General features: G+C 29.3%; 4 protein-coding genes across 5 annotated transcripts; 3 read left to right on the plus strand and 1 right to left on the minus strand.

Annotated features, from left to right (window-relative positions):
• Positions 1 to 994: 994 nt before the first annotated feature.
• LOC106774343 lies at positions 995 to 3823 on the minus strand. Its single transcript, XM_014661302.2, has 3 exons — positions 3517 to 3823; positions 1525 to 3126; positions 995 to 1401 (listed from the first exon to the last, which is right to left on the minus strand). Exons 1-3 carry the CDS (start codon positions 3568 to 3570, stop codon positions 1336 to 1338), a joined length of 1722 nt encoding a protein of 573 aa, XP_014516788.1. The 5' UTR covers positions 3571 to 3823; the 3' UTR covers positions 995 to 1335.
• Positions 3824 to 8181: 4358 nt separating this feature from the next.
• LOC106773596 lies at positions 8182 to 12269 on the plus strand. 2 transcript variants are annotated; one of them, XM_014660303.2, is made up of 4 exons: positions 8182 to 8837; positions 9694 to 9909; positions 11607 to 11632; positions 11722 to 12269. In XM_014660303.2, exons 1-4 carry the CDS (start codon positions 8490 to 8492, stop codon positions 11963 to 11965), a joined length of 834 nt encoding a protein of 277 aa, XP_014515789.1. In that variant the 5' UTR covers positions 8182 to 8489; the 3' UTR covers positions 11966 to 12269. The 2 variants fall into 2 exon arrangements, with proteins under 2 accessions (XP_014515789.1, XP_014515790.1); XM_014660304.2 differs by having other exon boundaries at positions 8528 to 8837; positions 9702 to 9909.
• A 1732-nt stretch (positions 12270 to 14001) lies between these two features.
• LOC106774166 (rhodanese-like domain-containing protein 4, chloroplastic) lies at positions 14002 to 18726 on the plus strand. Its single transcript, XM_014661045.2, has 8 exons — positions 14002 to 14804; positions 15316 to 15418; positions 15529 to 15609; positions 16015 to 16092; positions 16198 to 16272; positions 17409 to 17489; positions 17688 to 17912; positions 18343 to 18726. The coding sequence occupies exons 1-8, from the start codon at positions 14170 to 14172 to the stop codon at positions 18388 to 18390; spliced, it is 1326 nt and encodes a 441-aa protein (XP_014516531.1). The 5' UTR covers positions 14002 to 14169; the 3' UTR covers positions 18391 to 18726.
• Positions 18727 to 20538: 1812 nt separating this feature from the next.
• Positions 20539 to 23769, plus strand: LOC106773551 (histone H3-like centromeric protein cnp1). Its single transcript, XM_014660242.2, has 7 exons — positions 20539 to 20671; positions 20748 to 20806; positions 20891 to 20939; positions 21054 to 21196; positions 21915 to 21989; positions 22584 to 22659; positions 23437 to 23769. The coding sequence occupies exons 1-7, from the start codon at positions 20632 to 20634 to the stop codon at positions 23490 to 23492; spliced, it is 498 nt and encodes a 165-aa protein (XP_014515728.1). The 5' UTR covers positions 20539 to 20631; the 3' UTR covers positions 23493 to 23769.
• Positions 23770 to 26916: the final 3147 nt, after the last annotated feature.

The following is a 26916-nucleotide window of genomic DNA, read 5'->3' on the forward strand; positions in this document are numbered from 1 at the left end:
ATATAATCGCGAGTTTGGAATAATTCTGCGAAGTTAAAAGTTATATATTTAATGAAATACATCAAAATTAATGACAACAATCCAAGTATTTATGTTTTATAATATTTATTTTTATAAATAATATAACTATAAATTTTATTTATTTAAAATTATATAATTTTATAGACTTATTTGAATTAAGATATTATTCATATAATTTTTTTTCATTTGAAAGAGTATATAAATTTTTTCATCTGAAAGAGTTTACTATTTGAGTTTATTTGACTTTCACAAATTTACCTAAACTCTCTGTAACCTTATTTAAAAGTAGATCTAACCATTTAGAATCCCTCTGGTCACCTGTTTACTGACCTATTAATACAAGTTCAGTACCAGTGGGAGAAGTTGCACACATGGCCCCTCAATGCAAGATATTCAGGCACTATTTTTTTTCTTTCCTTTTAAAGTGAGGCATGGATATGGACGTAAGTATTTCTTCGATTTACACAAGTACACAGATACAAAAAATAACAATGATAGTTTTTCATTTCATAACATCAGTTATTTTATTTGGGTTCAGGCGACAACTGAGAAAAAACACAGCCAAATGGATAATTAGAGAGATACACATGTCTTTCTTAATGACTTGCATGTGGATTCTTCAGCCTTAAACCTGAAGTCAACCCATTTACATTTTGTAATAACATACACAATCATTATCTTATCTCCTGGATAAATCAGCAGTACAACGTCTAATAACACCACAATCCACCAGAAAGCTGGCTTAACATTATTATTTCAAAAAGAATTTTCTGAAAATTTAGATTAAACATAGAATTACCAAAAATAGGCTCTTATAATTTTGTAATAGCCTTTTTTTTTCTGTTTACGCATTCTGCCTAGCAAATGACATTCATAAATTGCAAATATACACATATGTCAAGAAATAAAGTTGTGTAAATTATGTAAACTTGAAATAAAACAACATGAGAAAAAAGGATGTAACTCAAACTGCTAATACGGAAGAAAACATTACTAACAGTAAAAGAAACATTTTGAATGATTCATGTTACCAGCGAACTGGCCCAGCAAGCTCAGTGATAGGTTTTCCAGACAATGGACAAATAACATTTAAAATCTTATAGACTGGGTACTGGTCCTTACAATACTCTATGTTACCAAAAACATAGCCAATAGAGAAATTGATGTACTTCTTAGAGTTCATACACGGATGAATCCACAGATAATATCTCCATCTCTACACTTTCTAGCACATGTTTCTACCTTTTTCATGTGCCAAATAAGATAAACACAGTTTCAGAAAACCTTTCTTTCACCAGAAGAACAAATAGTAGATCATCGCTTGAGTTGTCTTCTAGCCAAAGCAGGGACTTTCTTAGGAATATAAACCTTATAGCTAACCTGCACGTATTGACAAATTACTAGTAATAAAAAAGACAAGCAAAGCAAAGGATTACGTACGATATTCTAGGGCTATCATTGTGTCAGAAACATTCAATATTGTTAAGTTAGTCACACACTCACCTGTACCATTTCACCATCCCGCATCACATTCATTGTTTTCTTCTCAAACTGAGAGTCCTGGTTGGATTCAGCTTGCACTTTGTTTGCTTTGCTCTCTACTAATGAAACATCAGCATCTCTAATGTTATTAATACTTTGGATTGCAGCTTGAGGAGTTTTAGCTGCATTCCTTACTACATCACCTTCGGTCACCAGTAACTTTGCATTGGTAGACTCATGTGAAGCAGGTTTTTGAAATGAATCAAGACATGGATTTTGTGTTTGTTTGGTCAATTCTACATTAGTTGCATTGAAGTTAGTGGACTCGGTGATTGTTCCACTATGGTGGTCAATTACTCTCTCGGGTGCACTGGCTAAATCATACTTTGCAGAAGTAGATATATCTTTATTCGAGTCTAAACTCACTTCATTGTCTCTTAGGCAAGCAACTAAATTTCTCCTCCCAACAAACAAATTAGTTTCTTCTCCAGGGGTTTGCTTATCAAGTTTTGTTCCTACAACTGCATTATTGACAACAGACTTACCTTGAACCAGTTCAAGATTATCAGCAATAGGGGGTTTCACCTGGCTAATAGTTTTATTTGTCTGCTCAGGAGCTTTTGCGCTTGACTGCATCTCACTGCGAAATTTTCTCAAGTTTTCCAACGCTCTTTCTCTTAGAATTTTCTCCAAGTCATCATCATTCACATTAGCATCAAAAGTCTGGCTTGTTTCCTTAGCAGATTCACTTGTCAAGGCACTATATGCTCTGTTTTCATTGTAGCTCCTATCTCTAACTCCGGGCTCTACAAAGTTAAGATCAACATTCGTATCTCCTACCTCATTGTCAACACTTAATTTCTCTTCTGAAGCAAGATGCGTATGAAGATCCAACTGTTTTCTTGTGCCCCCATCATTAGTGTCATCACTTCCACACGGGTAATCAAGATCGTTAGCACTCTCCTCTCTGGTTTCATTTCTACACAATTCCTCGTATTCTTCCGCTGCTTTTGTGACAGTAATAACTGATCGGAGCTGCCTGGAATTCTTCTCACCTGCACGTTTCTCCTTAGTAGCTTCATAACTATTTTCACTACTACAAGAAGAAGAACTTCTAGCCCTGTATCTACTACTTCTTTCACTTTCACTTCTTCTCAATCTTCTGTCTTTCTCTTTCCTTTCCGATCTTCCCTTCTGGTTCTTATATCGATTGTCACCACTGCTAGCACTCCCATCCTGGCATGTGGAGCAACTTTGTGATGTGTGACTCATCAAATCTACACTTGCTTCTCTCCTAATATTTTTCTTCTGGAAAGGTTTCTTCCTCACCTCATCACGTTCATGTTTCCTCTTTGCCTTTTTTTTCTTCCTAACATAATGAGAGTCCTCACTGCTATCACGGTAGTAAGATCGTTCCTGAGCCTTCCTCTTACGACCTTTCACATGCTTTCTTGTACGAGACCTATCTCTTTTTCTTCTGTAACTATCTTCAGAACTAGAGGATGCTGATGTGTCCAAACTTCTTGAATCATCAGAGTCATAACTCGAAAGAGAAACCTCACGACGGTGAACCCTCTTGGATTTATTTTTCCTACTCTTCTTAATTCTACTGCTTACCTTGGCCTAAACCATCAAATTAGGCACAAAATCAAGGTAAATTTACATTTGTTATGACAAAAAGTAGAAAAATCCACACTCTGGTTAAATCAATCCACTCAACACACCACACACTCTTAGGTTGGAGTACTCAACAACCAAATCAAATTTAAATAATCAAAACACTTACAACGAAGGAAAAGAAAACCATAACCACAGAAAAAGGAAAAAATTCTAGTCAGTTTCATGATTCACACAAATTGACAAATTTCAGTTCACAATAGCAAGTAATAACATAAACAAAAATATTCCTTTATTTTTCCTAAAAATTAAATTAAAGAGATTGTCTTGACATAAATCCGAAATATAAAATTACACAGCTTAAAATCCAAACAATAATAAGAATTATGAGAATACCTTTGATACTTTCTTAGAAAGTTTCCTCTTGCGCGAAGAGGAGGATTTCTCCATTGCAGCGACCTGCAAAATCAAACTTCTACAAAAAGGAAAATAAATTGAGGAAGAAAGAGTGGGAGAGGAAAGAGTGTTCACAAAAAAAGATGAATTTATAAAGGGAAACTTAGGAAAAGCAAAAGATGTATTAAAAATCGATGCTTTTTTGTTAACCACCAAACCCAATTGCTCAATCTCTCTTGCAATCCAAACTAAACTGTCAATTTGTGCCCTCTTAGGTAAAACCAACTATTTGGTCAGATGGGTTTTGTTCGCTTTTTATATGGGAAGATTCATCTTCACAGCTGCTATATAATAATTTAAACTCTACAAAATAATAAGATTTATAGTAACAGAAACTATTTTTTCAACTGTAAAGATAAGAAAATTTGAGTATTAGTAGTTATTCTTAAAAGTATTTTTATGTTGTGGAAAATAGCTTTGCAAAAAATATTAGATATTTTTTTAATTATTTTATACAATAATGACGTGTAAAGAGTGTTTAGAAAGTTTTTTTAAATAACAAGTAAATATAATAATTGAGTAGAGGCTACAAGTAATTAAAGAATAAATTATTGTAATCCCTTGTGATTTTTGAAATTAGGAGGTTCTTCAAGAATAAATAAATAAATAAATAAATGTAATTTTGATGGTTAGAAGAATAAATATAAATATTTTATTTGTCTTTAAAAAGGTTTTTAGATGCAAACAAAATTCAAACCTTTCATGTATTACTTTTACCCTTATAATCCTTTGATTTATTTTATTTTATTTTTTATATTATTCTTGTCATCTAAAATTTAAACATATTTTTTTAAGATCAATAATGACAGCTCTAACTTATAATTGTAAAAAGTTGATAAGATATATATTTTTTATCTATTATTACTAATAGAAAAAATCTAAAAAGATGTTTAGATTTAGAAAACATCTAAAATATTTGTGTAATATAATGTTAATTATGTATCTAACTATAATTAATTTTAACAATAGAATTCACATGCAAAATCATCATTCACGTAATTTTTTTTAATAAAAAAAGTTCTAAAAATATATTTAACTTTTATAAAAGAAATGGAATATATTTAATATTTTAGGAATTCAACGAGTATACAAAAATTATTTTATCTTTATATAAATTGTACAGTATATGATATTAGGGTCGAGCGGTTAGTAATTAAAGGATAATCAAGAATATCTTATTAAAGATATGGATAAACAGAAGATAAAATAATCAAGAATATCTATTTAATAAGATATTCTTGATTATCCTTTGATTATTTTATATCTTTAATAAGATATATCGTAACCGCTCGACCCTAATATCATACTATACATAAACGATGTAGTGTTAATTTTTTAGTTCAAACCTCTTTTTGGTCTCTAAGTTATGAACGAATTTTCAATTTAGTCTCCGCTTTTAAAAATGTAAATCTTTGGTTCCTAAGTTATAAAAAATGTATCAAATGAGTCCTTTTTTTTTACTTGAAATACTGTCATGAACATCAAAAAAGGACTCATTTGATACATTTTTTATAACTTAGGAACCAAAGGTTTACCTCTTTAAAAGCGGAGACTAAATTGAACATCCGCTTATAACTTAGGGACCAAAAAGAGGTTTAAACCTAATTTTTTATTAAAAATACATATATTTTTCTATCGCAAAATGTCTTTTTAATTTATATATTTAGAAGATATAAAAAGCATAAACATATATCTTTTACTAAATTATATTTTTTACTAGTATTTATATATATAAATGTAAATTAAAAATTAAAAAATGAACACCCAAAGAGTTATAAGCTTTAATAATGTCTAAAAGATTATATTGAATTTGAACATTTGATACTAAAGCACCTCTCATGTAATTCACAAACTTGTACATACTTGTAATTTTCTAACATACTTGTACATACACAACAATGACAGAAGAGAATAATACAAATAAATAATGTACCAATAATATGAAAAATAGCTAAACATAATAAGTCCACCACAAATTCAATGTTTAGTTGAAATAGTTAATTATAATTTTTTGCATTGTAAGTGTTTTTTTTTCTTTTCAAAAAGTGGGAGTATGATATAAAATATAATTTAATTTAGTAATTATTAAAGAAATGAGATATATATTTTTAATCATAATAATAAAATAAATGTTGCAATTAAAATAGAAATAAATTTAATATTTGTTTAAATAGTTAGGTGGTGATGATAAATAACTTTTTTAAGTGATCAAATTTATAAAAAGATAAAATATTGATAATTAATTTTAAGTAATAATTAATGAAATAATTTTATCCTATAAATTTATTTATAGAAAAGCAATAAAAGATACAGAACTAAATATGTTTGTGACAAGTTGTAATTAGATATCCATAAAGCATGTATAATTAAATTTTAATAATGTTACTTTTGTGGCATCACAGAATATGGGTACAAACTCATGTGGTCAACTTTATGCAATTTTTCAATATTGAAATATCATTGTTAAAACATATAAGAAGGAAATAAATGTAATTTTCAAATAAATAATTTATTGTGAAATTGGATGAAAAATTATAATTTAATCATCTTAATTAATTTATAATGTTAAAGCTTCAATAATTTTACTTAATTTATACGAATCAATGTTATGTTTTTTTTTGTCATTTTAACTTTTCAACAAAAGTATAGTTAAATTAGATAATCTATAATTACATCAAATTAATTCAAACAATTATATCAAGTCAAGATTACTCTATATAAATAGACATGTATAAAGTAAAGACATACACACTAAAAATACCTTATAATACCTATATACATTGTCAATCATACAAGAAGAAGGAAATGATGAACGTAATTTTCGTAGAATTCATTGTAAAATTTAATAAGAAATAATAGTTTAATTGTTTCAATTTATACCGTCAATATTTTAATGATTTTGTTTAATTCATATGAATCAATATCTTCTTTTAATCTATTCAATAAAAGTCTTCGATAATTCATTCAAATTATCACGCTAAGTTAAAATCGTATGACGTAAATATACATTTGACAACAAATGAACACACAAGTTACAGTAAATAAACACGTAAATATACATTTGACAACAAATAAACACACAAGTTACAGTAAATAAACAGACAAGTTAAAACACGTGGATACATTGTTAAACCATACAAGAAGAAAGAAAGGATGAACCTTACTTTCACATGATTTATTGTGAAATTGGAAGAAAAATAATAGTTTATTCAATGATTTTGCTTAATCAAAGAAATCAATCTCCTTCTTTGATTATTTTAACTTTCCAATAAAAGTTTATTCAGATAATTCACAATCATACCAAATTAAATCCATTCAAATTAGCGTACTAAATCAAAATGGTATGAAATAAACACATGTGGCAACAAGTAAACATATATGTAATAACATATAAATACATTGTTAAACCATAAAAAAAATGTAACTTCCAAATAATTCATTGTCAAATTTGATGAGAAATGATAGTTTAATCATCTTAAGTTACGCTTTTCAACAATCTTATTTAATTCATATGAATGAATCCCGTCTTTTTTTTACCATTTTAACTTCCCAGTAAAAGTTACTTCTTATAATTCATAATTACACCAAATTAAATTTATTAAATTATCATACCAAGTTAAAAACATATAAAGATAAATATATAACAAGTAAAAATATTCTTGCTTGTAAGTTAAGTGGAAATAGGGTGACAACGGGGTAAGTTAAAGTTATTTTTTGTAAATTGAAATTAACATTGGTTTTGAAAGAACTATTCAATTTGAGTTGATGAAATTGATGTTCAATCATCATCTTTCACCATGAGACCTTTGTGCTATTATGGACGTAACTTGCTAACAACAACCAGAACCAAAGACTCAAACAGCAAAACGTGAAAACCCAATTATGATCTTCACCATCATGAAAACCTTAATTACAAATCCTAAAACTCCAAATTAGCATAATCCCATCTCACTCCGTCAACCATCTTTACACCACCATAGAAAAACTCAATCACATATATCTGAATTCAAACCACTTAAACTCTTAATCTCACTCTGAAGCACAAGGCCTCCATGGAACCTGCAAAAAACATCCAAATCACATAACCATAATCTCTTTGCTCCACGAAACTATTACCATAGAACCTCCAAATTACAAGTTCGATTCGTGCATCATAGGACCTTTGTCTCCACGCACCTGCACAGAAAACACAACATCAGGTTAAGAATACTTACTTGATTTATGTCTCTCTAATTGCAATTTGAATTTTAACTTACCATTGTAATGTAATTTCCACTTAATTTGTCATATATATATATATATATATATATATATATATATATATATATATATCCAAAATTAACAACTCATTCAATATTAACTTAAATAAATATTACATTGTTAACGATTTAAATATCATCAATAAAAAAAACTAAATTGAATAAATTAAAGAAAATCATTAAAAGTGAACAAAACTTGAAATCTCTTTAAATAACAATAACAAATATATAAACTGAAATAGATATTAAACTAAATATATAATAACATATAAATATATATGATAACACCTATTTGTTATATTAATAAATCTTTAAGATTATTACATAAATCAAAAAATAAAATCATATTTCACCCGAATTCAAATTGATTAAGGAAACATTGGATGATTTTAGAACTTTGGATTTTCCTTTACTTTCGTATATACGAAAGAAAAAGAAAAAAAAGAAAAAAAGAAAAAGACTTGCAATCGATGTGGGACAAATTCTTCTCGTTCCCACAGGATATTTTCCAGAAACAACCATCCTTCCTTCCTTACATTCTATACCTTGTTAATTTATTTGTAACACAACATATTGGCCATTATCAATAGCATTCTTGAACTGAAACTGTGAACACTACTGAAATCACTGCCATATTCTATATATCAGAATCAGATGTTGCATTCTCAGTGTCACCACTTTCTCTTCCCACTCCCACTCTCACCCACACTCACACACCATAAACCCTCTCACTCCCTTCTTCCACCCCTTCATCACAAGCGCACCATTCTCCACTCCGTTTCAGTTTCAGCCCTTCCTGCTTGGCTAGCTCAACTCGCTGATGCGGCAGATGTTAACACAGAGGGACCAATCGAGCTACCCCTGTCTTCCACCCCATCCATCTTCGCCACCGACGACGAGCCTTCTCCCATTCAAGTCGCTTCCAGTATTCTCCTTACTGGCGCCATCTCCGTCTTCCTCTTTCGCGCCCTCCGCCGCAGGGCTCAACGTGTCAAACAAGCCGTAAGCGCACCCTTCCCTCTTCTTTCTTCTTCATTCTAAGTTTCTGGGTAAGAAAAAAAATGTTTTTTTAAGGATAATACGTTTTGTATGGCTGTCTGTCGTCAGTTGAGTTGAGATTTGACTTCGGAGCATGTGGTATGCAAAGTTTCCATTTGTTTTTCCCTTGAAAAAAATAAAAAATGTCAATTTGACTACTTATAAGTAGTTATTATAATTTATAATTGTATGACAATTGAAGGGTGCATTTCAATTAAATTATAGATATTGGAGATTGTATGGCCAAAATAGAGTATAAAACATTTGATAAATAGTGGGAATTGTGTTAGTTTTTTGGGATTGAGTTATAAGAATTCAAATTCTTATATAGTATCAGAATATATTTGAGTTGTTGGGCATATCGGACCATGTCCAGTTTTACAAATTTCATGTTATAAGGAATGTTCAGTTTTTTTGTATGAAGGGGTGTGTTAGAGATTCTATATTAATTAGTGATATGCTTAGAATAATGTATAGAAGTGGTGAATATCTGAGTTAGTCTTTTAGGTTGATTGAGGCTCAAGCCCAAATTCTAATACTAGAAAGAAAAAAAAATGATCTTTTAATAAAAGGTTATTTGATTTTTGCATAATGGTCACTACTCTTGGCGTTTTCAATGTCTGTAGGATAATATTCAAAGTTTTGATTTTCTTCATAAATGTTTTGGTGAAAAGTGATTTAAGATAAGATTTTTAGTTTTAAAACATGATATTGGATGTGTTGGGTTGTTTTTGTTGTTATGCAAAGTTGAATTTTGGAGTGATATTACTTATTTGTGATGTTATGTTGCTGGATGTGTAAATGGGTTTTGTGCTTTTAGCAATTCAGGTCTTCAGGAGTGAAGTCGCTCAAGGAAGAAGCATTGGATAGCTTGAAGGCCTTGGGTTCAGCTTCTGTAGATGCTAAGGGTCCACCTTCACCTGTTCAGACATTGCTTGGGGGAGTATCTGCTGGAGTTATTGCTCTTATTCTCTATAAGTTTGCCAGTACCATAGAGGGAGCTCTAAACCGACAAACAATTTCAGATAACTACTCTGTATGTCTCCCTTCCCTGTATTTGTTCTTCTTGTTGCACAGCATGTTAGTTGAAAACTTGGAATTATATAATACTGTGTCTTTTTACTAATCTAACCAAAGAAAAGGTTGGAGTTTGAACACTTTATTTCATATATATTGCATATTTGAAGTTATATTTCGTCTTTAAATATTGAAATTTTATACAAATTATAACTTAACAATTCTAAAATCAGCTTTGCAATTACAATTGAATCTCGGTTTGATAACTTTGGATCTGATAGATAAGAATTTGAATCTTGTTACTATTCTTAATTGTGATTATTGTATAATTAGAATGGAAGGGTACTTCGTTTCTTGATAGTTTTCTCGGTTACTAGGCTTGAGTAATTATTCTGAACAATTTTGTTCATTGGATGGCTTATCATTCTACTTTAGCTACAATTCTTGAGGCTCCAAAACACTAATGGAAAAAGATTGAAAAGTAAGCATTTCAGTTGAAGAAACAAAGAGTTGCTTCGGTAACATGAATCCAATTTTCAAAGGAATATGTATGTATTTTGATTGATGGAATGTCCTTCAGGGGCAGTAGTCTTCAATTAACTAGCTGTGTTTCTTTCACCAATTAAGAACGCTTCAAGTTTCTTATAACTTCTAATGTTTTAATATTTTTATCATCTTAGAATTTCTAATATTGTCCTTTTTAATATATTGTATAGGAAGATGTTTATGTTAAGTCGTTATTGCCTGATGTTATGACAGTTTTATTGAAGTTTGCAACATTCTTCATACTTACATGGATATTTCTTGTTGATTCACAAACTTCATAATTATTCTGTATCATTGATGAACATATTGAATATACCTAAAGTTATGGCTTCTGGGAGTTTGATTGAAATTTTCAACATTGTTTATCCTCTTCTTACATGGCTATTTAATGTTGATTTGTATTAATTCATGGTTATTTTGTATCATTGATGAACATATATTCAATACTTGATTGTGATGATTGGAATACTCCATTGTAGTGAAGTTGAATAATCATTCGGATTTGTAAGGAAATATATTCCCAACTTGAAACTAGAGATTCTGCTAAATATGCTTGAATCTACTTATAATGAGTCTTGGAACTGGATAATTCCATGTTTCTTGTCGGAACAGTTACCTGATTCTGAAATACATACTTCTAAGATAGTTGTGTTTTTTATTTTCACAAATACACTAGTAAGTACAGAGAGTAGAAATTGAATGGGAAAAATGGATAAAACTAAGAATTTATTCTTTCATTTTAATGCGTTCCTGGAACTGTATAGAAACTTCAATCTTTGATACTCTTCACTGGAGTATCCAAGGGAAGCTATTAAGAAAAAAAATTAAAATTACATCATTTGTTGGAAACGAGGTTATCAACTTTTACAAGTATGTCTACTGTTATCGTGATCATAAGTTGGTTATATATCTTACACTCATCTACGTACAAGAATATTTCTCACATGATCAATTTTAGCTGCTATTGCCTATGATTGTGGTAATGGATTACATTAATTATAGTATTTTGAAAAAGAAGCAATTGCAGATTTTCTGTGTACACAAGAAGCACCTTTACCATGTGTCATATTCATTCATAGAATTGTTTTGTCATATTGATTCATAGTAGATAACAATGGCAACAGAACAGACGTTCAAGTTATTTATATTTTGAAATTGTATTCTTTTCAGGTCCGCCAGATAACTATCACTGTAAGGTAGCTTCAATCACCTTTTTCTAATTGGGACCTTTCTGTTTTTTTTTTTAAAGCACCTGACATTAGAATCATGTGGCAATTTTTTACAGGACAATAGTGAATGGCTTGACATATCTTGCAACATTTGTTTTTGGCCTAAATTCCCTTGGTTTATTCCTATATTCTGGCCAGCTTGCCATAAAATCCATTATGGGAGGAGATTCAACTGAAAAGGAAACTGAAAGTAAAAGTACTGAACAGTCAAATTCATCAAAGTTGTCCATTGAGAATACCACAGAGAACACTGAATTGAGTGGCAGGAAGGAAGAACAAAGTTCAAATGATGCACAGTAGCTATTAGGTGTAAATATAGTGAATATAAAATGGAGGTCAACAAATTTTATCCACTTGTAAAAGTATATATCCTTTTACTTTTGAGAGTAATTGAGTTGGCAAGTGATCTTCAATGCAATTGCTAGTCTTAAATGTTGAATTTTTTGATAGATTTATGGAAGCTACATACTCCCGTCCTCTCCTTTATCCTTTACATTTGCCAAAATTTTCAGTTTTCTTTTTATAGGAAGAAGCTGAGAATTTGAGGCGACTCAATCCATTCAATGCACCGGCAGACAAATATACTATTTCCGTTTGCTGCTTCCATGTTTCTGTGAAAAGATTAAGCTTTACTATCATCAACTAAAGCCATTATTGCTATTTTGCTCTAAAACTAAGGCTCTACTATGACGTTTGAAGGATCAATTACTTCCCTGAGTTTTTTGTAACGTCCCTCAATATAAGATTTAAAAGAATAATCAATATCTTATTTATGGTGTGTTCACTTGGATGTGATAGGGAGAGAGTGATTGAGTGAATTTGAGGAGAATTGAGGATAATTTTTTGTTGTTTATTTGAGTGAATTTGGAGATAAACGAGATTGGATTTTGAAGTAAATTTTTTTAATCTGTCATATAAACTAAATCCTACACCAATTTTCATAAATTTTATTTTAAAATTCATTCTCGTTTACTTTTAAATTCACTCAAATAAATAATAAAAACAAATTATCCTCAAATCCACTCAATCACTCTCCCCAATCCTAAGTGAACACACCTTTAAAGTTAGAGATAATGCAAAAAAAAAAGAAACTCTATATAAAAATAAAAAATAAAAAATTATAATTAATTTGTTTTCTTTAATTTTCAAAATATGAAAATATATAAAAAGAATTATAATTTATAAAGGTATACATATTTTGGTAATTTTTGCCATGACATTATGTATTTACAAAACTTGGATCGTACTATTCTTTTCTATATAAATACTGAAAAATATTTTGTATTTTCACTAAAAAGTAGTACTTGTTCTTACTTTTATTGTTGTACTAACAAAATGAATGAGCAAATATCTTTTTCCACTACAAATAACCATTCATTCACGTTTTTCATACAAAATATTAAAGTTGTTCAACAGTTAAATCTTAGAGAAATATCTAGAGGGATATAATAATTTATTGAAACTTAATGCACTCACATACATTATGGAGATCAAATTATTCCGAGAAATAACTCTTAAATAATTCTCTATATTATGTGTAATAATCAAACTTTTAAATATTTTTCGTAATATTTTATCCATGATGCACAAGCACATCAAGTTTTAAATCAATCAGATATTAATAATTAGATAATCTTATCATGCATATGTATTTATATTTTAAACCAATATATATTCAACCCTTGCGCTAAAAGTTCTTGTAAAAGAGTCTATATTATCCTGTAAATTGTTTTTAAAAAATTATTCAATACTTTATTAAATAAACTCAGTTTAACGTAAATATCTTAAAAGTCTTACTGAATATATAATTATATATTACATATTTATCTAACATTATTATTTTTTTTTAAACTAAAATTTAGTATGTATGACCATTGAATTGATTTACATATATTTATAATTACATTCTTTACAGATAGTTAATGAAAACATTGAAAAGAGAACCTTCATCAAATATAATGAAACCATATAATCCTTTCTCTGTCAGTAAAAAGAGTATATATCAGTTAAAACTAAGATTTTTTTTTTTTTACAAAAATAAAAGTCTATCAACTTTATAATTAAAATTAAAAACAAATTAAAAACATCTCAAAATTTTCTCAGATGAAACTACTAGAAGTTTGAAAATTGTACTACACTCTCTATAGAATGGTACTCCCATTGTTGTTGTAGTTTGTGTAAAATCTGTGGAAGTTTGTGAGCCACACAATTTCAGACCATGAAACCTTAACTCAATCTCATCAGCTGAGTCTCATCTTCATTCTCCACGTGTCATGCTCTCACTGGTAGTGTTCCAATATCCTCACCACGTCAGCACCTCCACCAAATTGCACCTACCAACAACACCACAGAGTTTCCACTCAAACCAGATAGATCAACATTCAACACCTTAACAAGGAAACAAAACAACCACCATCAACCAACCCTTTGAGCATCCACCTCTCATGGTAGCACTACTTCATACTCTCTTCCTCTGAGTGTCTCACTACAGAGTTTCTGATACCATGGAGGCTCTCAATGCTGCAGCTTTGACTCCTCTGTCTGTGCTTTCTGATACAAAGGCAACAAGAAAACAACCTCCAGTTTCTTTATGCAAAGGTTCAAGCTTTTCCACCTTCACCGACAAGAAACCAACGTTGCTGCAAAGTTGCTTATCAAAAAGTCTTCATGGGGGGTTGTTTCTTGCAGCTTCAATTATGAGTGGTGATGTTGCCTCAGCTTTGACGTACGAGGAGGCACTGGGGCAAACTTTGAGTCTCCCCGGTACTGGAGACTTTGATGTGAACGGTTTTGTGGAGAGTGCTACTGGCTTTGCAACTGAGAACCCTGCAATTGTTGCTGGGGGAGTGGCTATTCTGGCACTGCCATTGGTTTTGTCTCAGGTTTTTAAGAAGCCTAAGGCGTGGGGTGTTGAATCTGCTAAGAATGCATATGCAAAACTTGGGGCTGATGAGAATGCTCAGTTGCTTGATATCAGAGCTCTAGTGGAGATTAGGCAAGTGGGGTCCCCAGATGTTGGGGGTCTGAGGAAGAAGGCGGTGTCGATTGCTTATAAGGGTGATGATAAGCCAGGGTTCCTTAAGAAGCTTGCATTGAAGTTTAAGGAACCACAGAATACCACATTGTTTATTCTGGACAAGTAAGAGTAACACAGAACAATTTCATCTCCAATTTTTCTGTATTTGTTGTTATAGTCAATGTTCATTATATGATCTGTTAATTGATGAGAAAAAGTCAAGTCCCTCTTTGACTATAGATAGTACATGATAAGAACCTATAATGTAGAGCTTATAAGTCACCAATTATTTTGCAAGTCAATATTGTGAGGATAAGTTGGGGCTAAAATGTATGATTAGGTTATCTCATTTTGTGAAGAAATCTGATTAACATTGAACGGTAGCTGTGTTTTTTTATCATGACTATTGGATATTCCTTATTGCACTTTGCAAAAATGAGTTTTGTGAGGAGGAACTAGACACAAAATCTAAGGTTAGATCATCCCAATTTTGCTACTAATGGTGCGGGGATTGAAATTCCTACCAGCATTCAAAGGTTGTTGTGTTACTTTACCAAGAATATTTGCTTTTTCCTATGCACTTTTCAAGAAAAGTTTCTTGAAGCTGATTGAGTGAACTTGTGATGGAAGCCAGATTTGATGGGAACTCTGAACTGGTTGCAGAGTTGGTTACTGTTAATGGATTTAAAGCTGCTTATGCAATTAAGGATGGTGCAGAAGGACCAAGAGGATGGAAGGTATTTCCTCTCCCTTTTCATTTTTCTGTTTTATAGTTACAACTTTTGCATTTAAATTGCCGGTTTGTTTTCTACTGTTTAGTGTTCTGACACGGAATGGAATTCTGCAGAGTAGTGGTCTTCCTTGGTTAGCACCAAAGAAGACATTGAGTTTGGATAATCTAACGGATGCTATATCTGAAGTAATTGGAGTAAGTATCTTGATTTTATCTAATTGTAATTGTTATTCTCAATGCTGAAGCACGGGCAAATACTACTATTGCTTTTCATATTGTAAACTAGTATGCTTTTTCTCTGTTTAATTTAATAATACAGATAGGGTATTTAAATTGTTTTTGGAAGTAAAAGTTTGATCTTTCAAATTGAGAATTTTAGTTTGCAAGAAAGGAAACTGACCAGTCAGGGAAAATGAAGAATGAATTATTGACTGGACTTGCTGATTAGAAAAAAAAGAAGATGAGAATGAGATATTGTTTTTTTCAAGAATATGGTGATTGATCCATTTATATGTGCTTGATTTTAAAATAAATAGGTTTTTGTTCATGATCTTGTTAGAGTATTTCTCTGTGTTTCTAATTAATGGAGGACCACTGCAGGATTCATCTGATGGTGTTGCTGTTACTCTTGGGATTGCTGCAGGAGCTGCTGGACTGAGCCTGTTAGCTTTTTCTGAGGTTAGTCCTGAGTTATCACTGACAATTTATTCTCTTTTCTCAAAAAGAAATAATTTTGACTTTATTAACCTAACTTACTTGTTTATGATGTTTTTCTGTTTGTAGATAGAATCAATTCTCCAAGTTCTAGGATCAGCTGCACTTATTCAATTTGCAAGCAAGAAGCTTTTATTTGCTGAGGTAAGTATGTTTTTCAAAGCAGAATGCAATTTTTTTTCCCTCTGTTTTTTGCATATCTGTGCTTCAACTTTGTAATTCTTCCTTCTAATGACCTTATTGTGACGTTATATCAAATATCAACATCAGATATTTCCCTTCAAGGAATGAGGCTTTTTTCTAATGATATCGTCAAAATGTGAGAATTTAAACAGGGTAAATAAGTAAAAGAAATAATCATCAATTATAAGGCCTTGGTTCTCCCAACACTGTTATAATCTCAATTATAACAGTATTATGATTTGTAACAGTTAGGTTCTTCCACCGTTGTTATCGTATTTGAGTTACTCTGGAGTCAGGACTCCTATGTTCAAAATCCAATTTTGAAGAACATTTTCCCTCTTAGCTGCATTGGTTTTGAGAATTGTTGCTAGAGCATGCAAAGCTGTAGAATGTATCGTTGTTCTTTTGGTAATTTTCTGTTCACATAACATTGCTATATACTATGAATTTCCACTAAAGTGGATAATGATGATCAAAGAGAATTAGAATATAAAGAAAAATACATTTTTCTTCCTTGATGATGCTTAAATTACACTGCCTTCCCCTCTTATCTAAATAATTGAATCCATTTTCCTTAAGAGATCAATGTGGCAGTTTTTTAGTTTCTCTAATGAAAACTAGTATATCAATGATGTTGAGATGAGCAAAAGAAATTAATGATTGTGAGAAACTATGAACAAGCTTGTGATTATTTTTCTTTTCTATTTAAGTCACTGATAACTAATTCTCAACATTGTATTATCAATTTTTGGAATTCAACATATGCAATGATGTTTCACACACTGGTACTATCAACGTTGAAATTTCACTCAAAGTCATTTTTTGTCTTCTGAAGTCATAGTTCATAGTAGGATTTTAAAACTGGTGGCTGATAATGTTGAAAGTCACAAGATGGGGAGAGGAGTATGATACATGAAATAATATATTATGAGTATTGTTGCACTCAGGAATTTGTAAATTCAGGCTGAACATTGCATACCAATCAAAGAAGTTTCATTGGTCATCATGCCCTTCTTTTCTGGTTTCTTGTCAATTATATGGATAAAATCACAAGCTTATTTTTCTCTCTATATTAATTTCAATTTATTTGATGGCAGGACCGAAAGCAAACCGTGAAACAAATTGATGAGTTCTTGAACACCAAAGTTGCCCCTAAAGAACTTGTTGATGAAATAAAGGTACTTGAGTTTTATTAATCTATATCATAATAAACTAGCTGTAAATATGCTGCGATGCATTTTGGAGTACAGATTTTGGAGCTGTAATCGAGAAATATTATATTTGTTTCTGAAAGGATATCATGCATGATCTGTGAACCTTTTTATCCCTCTTCCTCTGACCTTGTTCTCTATGAATTGAATTGCTGGGGACTCTAGGACATTGGAAAGGCTCTTCTACCAACCTCTACCAGTAAGGCTCTTCCTGCTCCAGCAGACAAAAGTTCAGAGCTTGCTACAGCTGATAGCAATGCACAGACAGCAGTAGCTACTCCAGTGACCAATGCAGATGCAGTAGCTCCTGCAGTAAACTCAGTGCCCAAAGCTGAAATCAAGGAAGAACCACTTCCTGTGCCACCAAGGCCACTTTCACCATACCCATATGTGATGTCTTACTTTCCTTCTCTACTAGTTTTTCACTTTCTGTGCTGATTATTCATGCTTGTGGTTGCTAATTTTCTTAGAACTTGTTTTTTCCATGTATATCCTCTTCTTTGAAAGTTGCTACTAACACATTTTTCCTAGCACTCTTTTGAACATACTATTATTGGCTGAAATCTTTTGAAAAATCACAAAATTTTGCTTGTCATTCTACTGGCCTCACTCATGATTTCATAGTTTCTAATACATCTAAATTGAGCAGGCATTGCTTTTTTATAAAAAAAGGTGTTGGAATTAAGTAATTGCATTATAATCAAATGTCACACTGCATTTTTGTAGTTACAAATAAACCTCATTTGGAACATATATGGTGAATTTTCTGCATACTGCATGCTTCTGACACAGTTTTCTCTCTGTTTTTCTTGAATTGCAGTATCCAGATTTCAAGCCTCCAACATCTCCTACCCCATCACAGCCCTAGAACTCCACTTCTTTTAATCTTGAACAGAATTCCATAGAAGGCAAATCAATTGTCCAGCATGTATGAAGAGGTGAACAATAAATACTACAGTCTATAATCCTATCAGAAAGTCATGCATCTAATTTGCAGATAAGATCCATGACATAAGTTGCATAATGTTTTTCAGTCTGTTATGATTATCCTTCTACTTGTGCTACTTGGTACACTTTTTTTGTAATTGATGGATGTGTTGTAGAGGTAGCTGCCAAAGTAAACATTGTAGTGTTTTAAGATTTAGTATATAACATTCAATCCTTCACTTCTGGTGCAAGCAAATAAGATTTCATGTTCTCAATTCTCCCTTTGAACTGCCATTATTGATTTATTTCTCAGAATTATTATCCTTTTCAATCTCTCATTTTCTTTAATTAAAGCAATTAGAAAAATTTCCTCATCTGTGAAACTTCTTTTTAAAGTTTTTTCTTTTCATTACGATAATAAATAAAGCATTTTAGTGTTGCATACAAGAATGCAGTTTAATATTGCATAAATGATAAAAATATTATAATCTGCATATATTTATAAATGAAATTTGAGACAAATAATTAATATATATAGATATTTATTATCAGTAGTTAAGAGTAGTGAATATTTTAATATATAAATGAGTTAGGAATAATATATTGTTTGTATACGTCGATATTTATTAATCACAAAAAGTTTAAAATTAAGATTTAATTTATATTTTATTAGTTATAATTAAATTTAATTTCAGCTTTATTAATATAACTTTAAAAAAATTAATTTTAATTTATATTTAGTTTAGTTTAATTATATTAATTTCATTTTTTTTTATAATTTTATTTTCAAATTTATAAAATATATCTTTTTAAATATAAATGGATATTCATGAATATATATATATATATATATATATATATATATATATATATATATATATATATATATATATATACAGATATTTAGTAAACATATTCATACTTAACCTNTTTTATTTTCAAATTTATAAAATATATCTTTTTATATATATATATATATATATATGTATATATATATATATATATATATATATATATATATATATATATATATTTAAAAATATCTACAGATATTTAGTAAACATATTCATACTTAACCTAACCCATTAACATTTTTAACTAGAAATATCTTAAGCTAATTATGAAAAATTAATATTCCAAATTTTCTCCTAAGATCATTTGCCACATTATCAATAACAATTACATATCTAAATTATCATCAAGAAGTAGTATTGGTTAACAATTAAATAACAAAGCACGAATTAAAATTACATGTATAATAAAAAATATAAAATAATTTTTTTCATAGAAACGAAAATTACTTATTCTTGAAATGATTGGATAAAATGGTAATTTTAAAGCTAAACCATTTATGTTATCTATATTAACAAGGATAACTAATGAATCTAATACAAATTTATCATATACATCATTTTTTTCAAGAATAAGTTAGTGAAAAGTTACAAGTTACTTTAAGATGATCATACTTTTTTTTTTTTTTTCTAATAAGTAAAGATGATTCCAACTTATTAGCATTTGTTTTTAAACATCAACTGAAAGAAATAATTTTTTTAATACTATCTTCTAATTTTTGTTTATCACATAATTAAAAAATAATCACTTAATTAAATTGTTATTTTACTGTTTCCAATTTTTGTTTCGCAATTTTGGTCTTCTTTTTTATTTTATTTTTTTATTCTTAGACTAACACAATAATAATTTAAGACATGATAAAAGTGATTCAATCATTAAAATGTTAAAATAAAATATATGAAAAATAATATTAAAAAAATTTATAAATAATCTAACTACTTTAAAATCACTTGCAAAAAATATTATAGATAATTATTTTAATTTAAATAAGCAATTATTTAAATATTAAACAATGAGATAATTATTTTAGTTAAAAAAACTTTTAAATTTGTATAAACGTTAATTTATTAATATTATAGTTGTAACTTTTAATTCTGAACTTATCCAAATTAGTAATTTGCCAAAATTAAACTAAAAAGTTATAAAAATATTAATTTAAATGTTATGTTAGTCAGTGAGATAACGGTAATATTGAAGCAGGGATAGTTTGGGAAACCAATAAAATGGAGGCAAAATGCTACATTTTGAAATTTCAGAAAATACAGAAGTTGAAACCGGATACTGAATCCCAAGAGTGAAGTTTCGATTTCTTCAGAGTTTGTAGTGTTCTATGGCGAGAGTGAAGCACACGCCAGCTTCGCGCAAAGTTGGTATGTCTGAAAATCAACGCCTCACTTTTTTTTTTTTTTTACTAACCCTGATTTTCTTCCCTATTCAATTCCGAAGGTAAAGGTAAAGCCAAACGCGCTTCCACGTCCACGCCACAGATACCGTCACAGCAATCGGTAACTCTTTCTCCCTATCTCTCTCTGCATTTCGATTTGCGAAATCCGTAATTTGACCTTTGTTTTCTGAAATTGTGATTGAAGCCTGTGACTAGAAGTAATACAAGGGTTCAACAACAAGAGGAGCCGCAGGGTAAGTGAAAAACCCCGCGTTCTTCGTTTGAGTTGAGCTGTGGTTGTAATTATTGTGCTGATTCATTTTTGGTGTTCTAATGTTTCATCATCATTTGTTGAAAATTAAAAAAAGAGGAAGAAACAGCAGCAGCAGCGCCACAGACGCAGGGAAAGAGGAAAAAGCGCAGTAAGCCAGGAGCAGCGGCGCTTCGCGAGATTCGACGGTTTCAGAAGAGTTGCGAGCTTCTTATCCCGGCTGCCCCCTTTATCAGATGTGTAAGTTTTTCTGCAACCGTCACTATTTGCTCTTAGGTGGATATTAGCCCATTTTTTGTTGCTTGTACTAGGAAATTTAATAAACATGTGATGTTAGTTTCGGGTATGCTGCTTTGCTTATTTGATGGATTGTATATGCAAAAAAACACTAGTTACAATTACGCAATTGTGTTAGTATATATTTGGTGTACAGTTAGCAGAGTTACTTCTCTGTATTCACTACTGCTGTAAATATCTGAATCTGAAATCAATGTTCAATATCTGGTTTTCATTAGGACAAAAATTGGATAAAGATCTTTTGATAACGTTTTTTTAATTAGAATTAGATTTTCATTCTAGTAATTTGTGCAAGGTTTGCATCTAAATTTTGTGATTTTCATAATTCTTCACTTGCAGCTCCTCCCACTCTAACTAACACTAAGTAAATTACTTGGGTGTAAAACTGGACATCACAATTTGGTTGCTAATTAACAGTAAGTAAATTACTTGGGTATATAAATGAGTATCATAGTTTGTTTGCCGTTTTGTTTTTTAGTAGGAATATTTTTGTAACTTTTGCCACTTGTTCACTGATGGAAGTGCTTTAAGAACATGCTCTGTATGGAATCATGATTATGTCATTAATTAAGATTTGTTGTCATAGCATCACGTACCTTATTTGGCTGAATTAAATCTTCTGAGGAGTTTGTTCACTGTTTTGGCAATGTTTGTTTGGTAGGTCAAACAAATTACACATCAATTCTCTACAGAGGTGACTCGCTGGACGCCTGAAGCTGTGGTAGCACTGCAGGAGGTATGCAACTTATTCCATGTGCATTTTAGTTATCACTAGGGTGTTAGCGTGTTGAGAATTTTCAATTCATCTAATTAGAACGCAAAGGCTGTTTTTAATAAAAACAAAAATTCATGTTTTAACCCAACTTATTCCAGACCTTGTGTCAATTTGTTGCCGGGTGAACTGTTTAAATTTTTATACTTAAAATAATGTGTTATTAGATTCTACTGCAGTCTTCATTATTTTTTTTGTAAATTTATTTTATTTGTGTGCCTTTTGCATGGTTTTAAACTTTGAAAATCTGTCCAACATTACCGAATCTCTCTAGAAAAAAAAGCATTGATTTGTGAAAATTGAAGATTTAGAAATTCAATGTATTACTATAAATCAAGATGCTATAGTTAGTTGCATTCTTAATGAAATGAGAATAATAACAAGTAACTTGTTAAGAGTTGTTTCATCACATCAGACTTCCAAGTGATAAAACATTGATTCATTTTCACCTCTTGTTTTAAAATGTTTGTCATTGATTCATTTTCACCTCTTGTCATTTTTAACCAAAGTTTTCATAAAACATGACCATTCTTTGGAATTTATATAACCATACTGCAGGCAGCTGAGGAATGTCTGGTTCACTTGTTTCAAGATGGAATGCTTTGTGCAATTCACGCTCGGCGTATTACACTTAGTAAGTTTATATAATTTTTTTAAATTCTTAACCAGATTTTTGGGGGATGAATTTGGCTTTCATAGATTCTATACCTGCTTTTATTGGTGATGAATGTATTTGTTTTGTCTGTTACATATAAATTAATCGTTTTATTAATTTATTAGTTACACTTAAAAGGATATTCTACGGTCTGTATGATGGAGTATATGCTAAAAGAAAAAAAATCATGGTACTGTACTGGCTGGGAAAATTTTACATTTTTTTTATTAAAAGAAAATACGCATTGTTCTAGTTAAATATAAAGAATGCTACATCAGCTTAATTCAGAAAGTGATAAACACAGCGGAGAGTATATTACCTCTGATCATGTATATGGTTTCAGAACCCTCCTTATGTCACAAAATGTTGCCTCTGTTCCTCATGTCTCATGTGGATCGGTTCCCATTTTCCCTTTTTTATTTTTCTAATAATTTTCCCTTTACTTTTAATATTTTTATTTCATTACTGCGTTTTTATCGCTTATAGATTAATAGTGACTATGTGTGTAAACTGACTAATTATTTATGATGAATGTCTTTAATTATTTTTTGTTCGTGTAGAAACATATATAATTTAAGCTTGTAATAATAATAATAACAATAACATCAATATTTAAAATAGCATTCATACCACATAGAGTTGGTTGCCTGTTAATTGATCACTATGCAATGATCCTTCTTGCTGTTTATTAATTGGTTTATGTTTTTCCCCATGTGAGAGTATTTTTGAGTTCTCTTTCTTTTTGCGCTATCTCAGTGACAAAGGATATTCAGTTGGCCCGGAGGCTTGGAGGAATAGGAAGGCCTTGGTGAATGTACAATGCCAGAAGTAAACACCACCATTACTGCTTTTGTCTGTAAACTCTCTGCCAAATTAGAGTGATTATTTGGTATTATATATTAGGAAATATAATGTCACTCACTTTGTAGTTTAAACAACAATGATAGAATTCATTAAGAAACAACCATTATAGTATGGTTTTTACCATGACTTTAAACTGATTAGTGACATAGTGGTGTAAAAATTGTAGCAATTAAATATTTCAAGTTATTTCCATTTATACTGTATTAGGAATACCAGGTTATAATTTTTGGTTATAATTTCAGTATTATGTTTTTCCTAATTTGGATCTAATTTTAGGAGTTATTCTCTGCTAAGTTACATTCCAGGTTAAAAACAAAAATGCATTGTGAATTTAAAACCGATATTATTCATAATCATTCAACTTTTATGTTTAGTTTTAATCTTTTTTAACAAAAAAGTTTAGTTTGACATGCAAAACAAATATCGAAGTATTGACAACAAAGATAATGTATGATTTGATGTCAATATAAAATATTATTCATTAATTATTTTAATTACATCATAAAATGATTTTTCTTAACAAGAAATACTTAATAAAGTAAAATATTTTTTCGATAAAAAATGTTCAAATCCCAGTCTTCAAACATTGATAGTTTGATGTAATGTCTAACTAAGATATTAATTAAGTTAACGATAGAAATTTAGTTGTAGATATAAACGTCATCTTTCGTTTCAGTATTATCAAATTATAAAAAGTCTATTATGCTTGAAATACTTAAACTTTTTTTCTTTATCTCAATAAAATAGCAATTTGTAACAACAATCTTCCAAAATTTCTATTAATCTTGAGTTCGATAATTGATGCTAATATTTAATAATTGCTTCTTGATTTCGGAGGTTATAAACAAATATATATATATATATATATATATATATATATATATATATATATATATATATATATATATATATATATATATATATATATATAATGTGTGTAGCTTCTAAACTTTTATTACAAATTAAAATTTGATTATGTTTTAAACTTTAATATATTTTTTGTTTTTTTAATTTTTAAAAATAAATTGATATAATCTCTTTAGTTCAATAAAATTAATTTTTTATATTGAATGATATTTGAAACTGATATTTAAGATAAAATGTTCAATGTAGATAATTGAAATATAAATATAAAGCGTGGTTTAATATGTAAAAAAATTAGATTAGAAATATCATATTTATACTTTGAAATCAAATTATATTAAAATTTAAAACAAAAACGAAATTTTATTTTATATAAAAATTTAAATATTAAAAACATATTTAATCTAATGAAAATAGCTAAAGCACCAAATCATGAGAGTTATAATTCTAACTTAGTTATAATGAAAAATCTGATAATTTAAAAATGATATAAATACTTTATATTACATCAAATTGAAGGACATAGTAAACTTTGAATAAAAAGATGTTTTGGAATGTTTAGAAAACCTTGAAGCTTATTAATGGCAAGTTTTGTAAAGATGTTTGATGGTGAAATTAAGATAAAGTGCATGCATCTTCCTTTGGACATATTTATTACATCATTGACTTTAACTCATTCCGTAACAAAGGTGTTTCCTTATCTTTCATAGAGTTCATACTTAAAATATGATAGACATAAAATGTGGTTAACATGCTCCTTCTTATCAAATCATCTTGTGCTCCATTTTCAAATAAATACACTAATTCCTTGTTATAAGGTTCTATTTGAATCATTTTATGTCATATTCAAATGAAGATCATAAATTTAATAAAATCTTACCATTACATTATGAATATGATGTAAAATATAATACACTTATATTTTTTAAGATAGTGGTTCATAAAAATAAAACATATCACTTTTTGAAATGTTTTTGTTATTAATAATTAATCAAATAAAAAATTAGTTGAAATTGTATATATTCATTTATGATCTCACAATTCAAAACTAACTTATACAAAATACCCAATTCCTCCAAATGAGTAAATCTCAAGATATATGGACATATTTTTAAAACTATATTACATACCATTATCTTTTGTTTGGTATTATTTTTACTGACATTTTTGGATTCATATCATATCATTATATATATATATATATATATATATATATATATATATATATATATCAAGAAACTAAAGATTTACTTACTCAATATTTAATATATACTCCTTAATCTCATTTATCAATATATTGATTCATACATGATATAAACATATCGAAAAGTGTACACAAATTCTTAAAAATATAATAAATATTTTTGTTTTTGTGTAAATCCAAATTAAAATTACATATATTAAAAATTGAGTATTATTGTTTTATAGATTAAATACTTCATTGATAAATATTGTGAAAGTATACTAAAGTATCAAATATGGACATGCTAAAATTAATAGATTGTTCATATAATAGCTTAACATGAATAATATAGTAAATGCGAACTACCTATCTCTTATCTTTAACCTGTATTTATAGTTTTCGTCATGTATGGACATGATATTAGCGAAATCTTGATTACCTTAATCTTTTGCAAAAATCTAATTATTGACTTGGACTGATCGTTCAGCTTTTGCCTGTCCGGTCTGAGTTAGGATTCCTATCACGCTTGATCCGTTTATCTGAGTATGACTCTCCATGACTATCTGACACGTTTGATTGTGGAGTGACTTCACAACCGTCCAACCCATACGGTACAAAACACATTTAGTTTCTTTTATTTGTTTATTTTAAAAAATGCATGTTATCTAAAAAAACACTTTAACAAATTCTTGATAAAAGAATGCTGGTCTATATAATAGATATTTTTTTTTCACATGGATATTCATTTATAGATAAATATTTGTAAATAATATGTGAGAAAAAATTTCCATCAATTATTAGCCGGTAGAGAAATGTAAAATGAAAAAATTTATAGAAATGCAAGGAAGTTACTAATAATTAATTTGAATCTTTCATCACTCCTTTTGAAAGTTTCGACTGGTTTGACTATGGCCTGTGTTCACACTTCACACACGTGTCACTTGTCTTTTTCTATGTGTACAAAGCATGGTTATCATTCATGAAATTTTGATATTGAATATAAAAGAAAATATCTTAATTCTTCATCACAAATAAAAATAAATTTCAACCAATTTTATTTTATTTTATGAGATTATTTCGAAATTATCTTGAATTTAATTATTTTAATTAAACATAAAATATTTCAACTAAAAAAAATATATGGGTTGCTTTTAGTCTACCATAAATGTATTAAAGTAATTGAATAATAGAAGCAATCCAAATTCGTAACATAGATTTTGATTCTATTGACAACAACTCATTGCCATTTTTGTGAAATAGTTTTGATCTTTAAAATAGAAGAAAACAAAAAAATTGTATAAAATAACGATAATCAAACATATAAA

This window comes from Vigna radiata, chromosome 9 (assembly GCF_000741045.1).
Source record: "Vigna radiata var. radiata cultivar VC1973A chromosome 9, Vradiata_ver6, whole genome shotgun sequence".
Taxonomy (NCBI): domain Eukaryota; kingdom Viridiplantae; phylum Streptophyta; class Magnoliopsida; order Fabales; family Fabaceae; genus Vigna; species Vigna radiata.

What these genes read in the sequence shown, in the direction of transcription:
- LOC106774343 (XM_014661302.2), bottom strand. Translation starts at nt 3,570, where the DNA reads ATGGAGAAATCCTCCTCTTCGCGCAAGAGGAAACTTTCTAAGAAAGTA. An exon ending in TTTCTAAGAAAGTATCAAAG is followed by an intron (nt 3,127 to 3,516) that starts GTATTCTCATAA and finishes TTGATGGTTTAG; the next exon opens with GCCAAGGTAAGCAGTAGAAT. An exon ending in GGGATGGTGAAATGGTACAG is followed by an intron (nt 1,402 to 1,524) that starts GTGAGTGTGTGA and finishes CAATACGTGCAG; the next exon opens with GTTAGCTATAAGGTTTATAT.
- LOC106773596 (XM_014660303.2), top strand. Translation starts at nt 8,490, where the DNA reads ATGTTGCATTCTCAGTGTCACCACTTTCTCTTCCCACTCCCACTCTCA. An exon ending in CAATTTCAGATAACTACTCT is followed by an intron (nt 9,910 to 11,606) that starts GTATGTCTCCCT and finishes TATTCTTTTCAG; the next exon opens with GTCCGCCAGATAACTATCAC. An exon ending in CAGATAACTATCACTGTAAG is followed by an intron (nt 11,633 to 11,721) that starts GTAGCTTCAATC and finishes AATTTTTTACAG; the next exon opens with GACAATAGTGAATGGCTTGA.
- LOC106774166 (XM_014661045.2), top strand. Translation starts at nt 14,170, where the DNA reads ATGGAGGCTCTCAATGCTGCAGCTTTGACTCCTCTGTCTGTGCTTTCT. An exon ending in GCCTGTTAGCTTTTTCTGAG is followed by an intron (nt 16,093 to 16,197) that starts GTTAGTCCTGAG and finishes TTCTGTTTGTAG; the next exon opens with ATAGAATCAATTCTCCAAGT. An exon ending in AACTTGTTGATGAAATAAAG is followed by an intron (nt 17,490 to 17,687) that starts GTACTTGAGTTT and finishes TGGGGACTCTAG; the next exon opens with GACATTGGAAAGGCTCTTCT.
- LOC106773551 (XM_014660242.2), top strand. Translation starts at nt 20,632, where the DNA reads ATGGCGAGAGTGAAGCACACGCCAGCTTCGCGCAAAGTTG. An exon ending in AGATACCGTCACAGCAATCG is followed by an intron (nt 20,807 to 20,890) that starts GTAACTCTTTCT and finishes TTGTGATTGAAG; the next exon opens with CCTGTGACTAGAAGTAATAC. An exon ending in CGCTCGGCGTATTACACTTA is followed by an intron (nt 22,660 to 23,436) that starts GTAAGTTTATAT and finishes GCGCTATCTCAG; the next exon opens with TGACAAAGGATATTCAGTTG.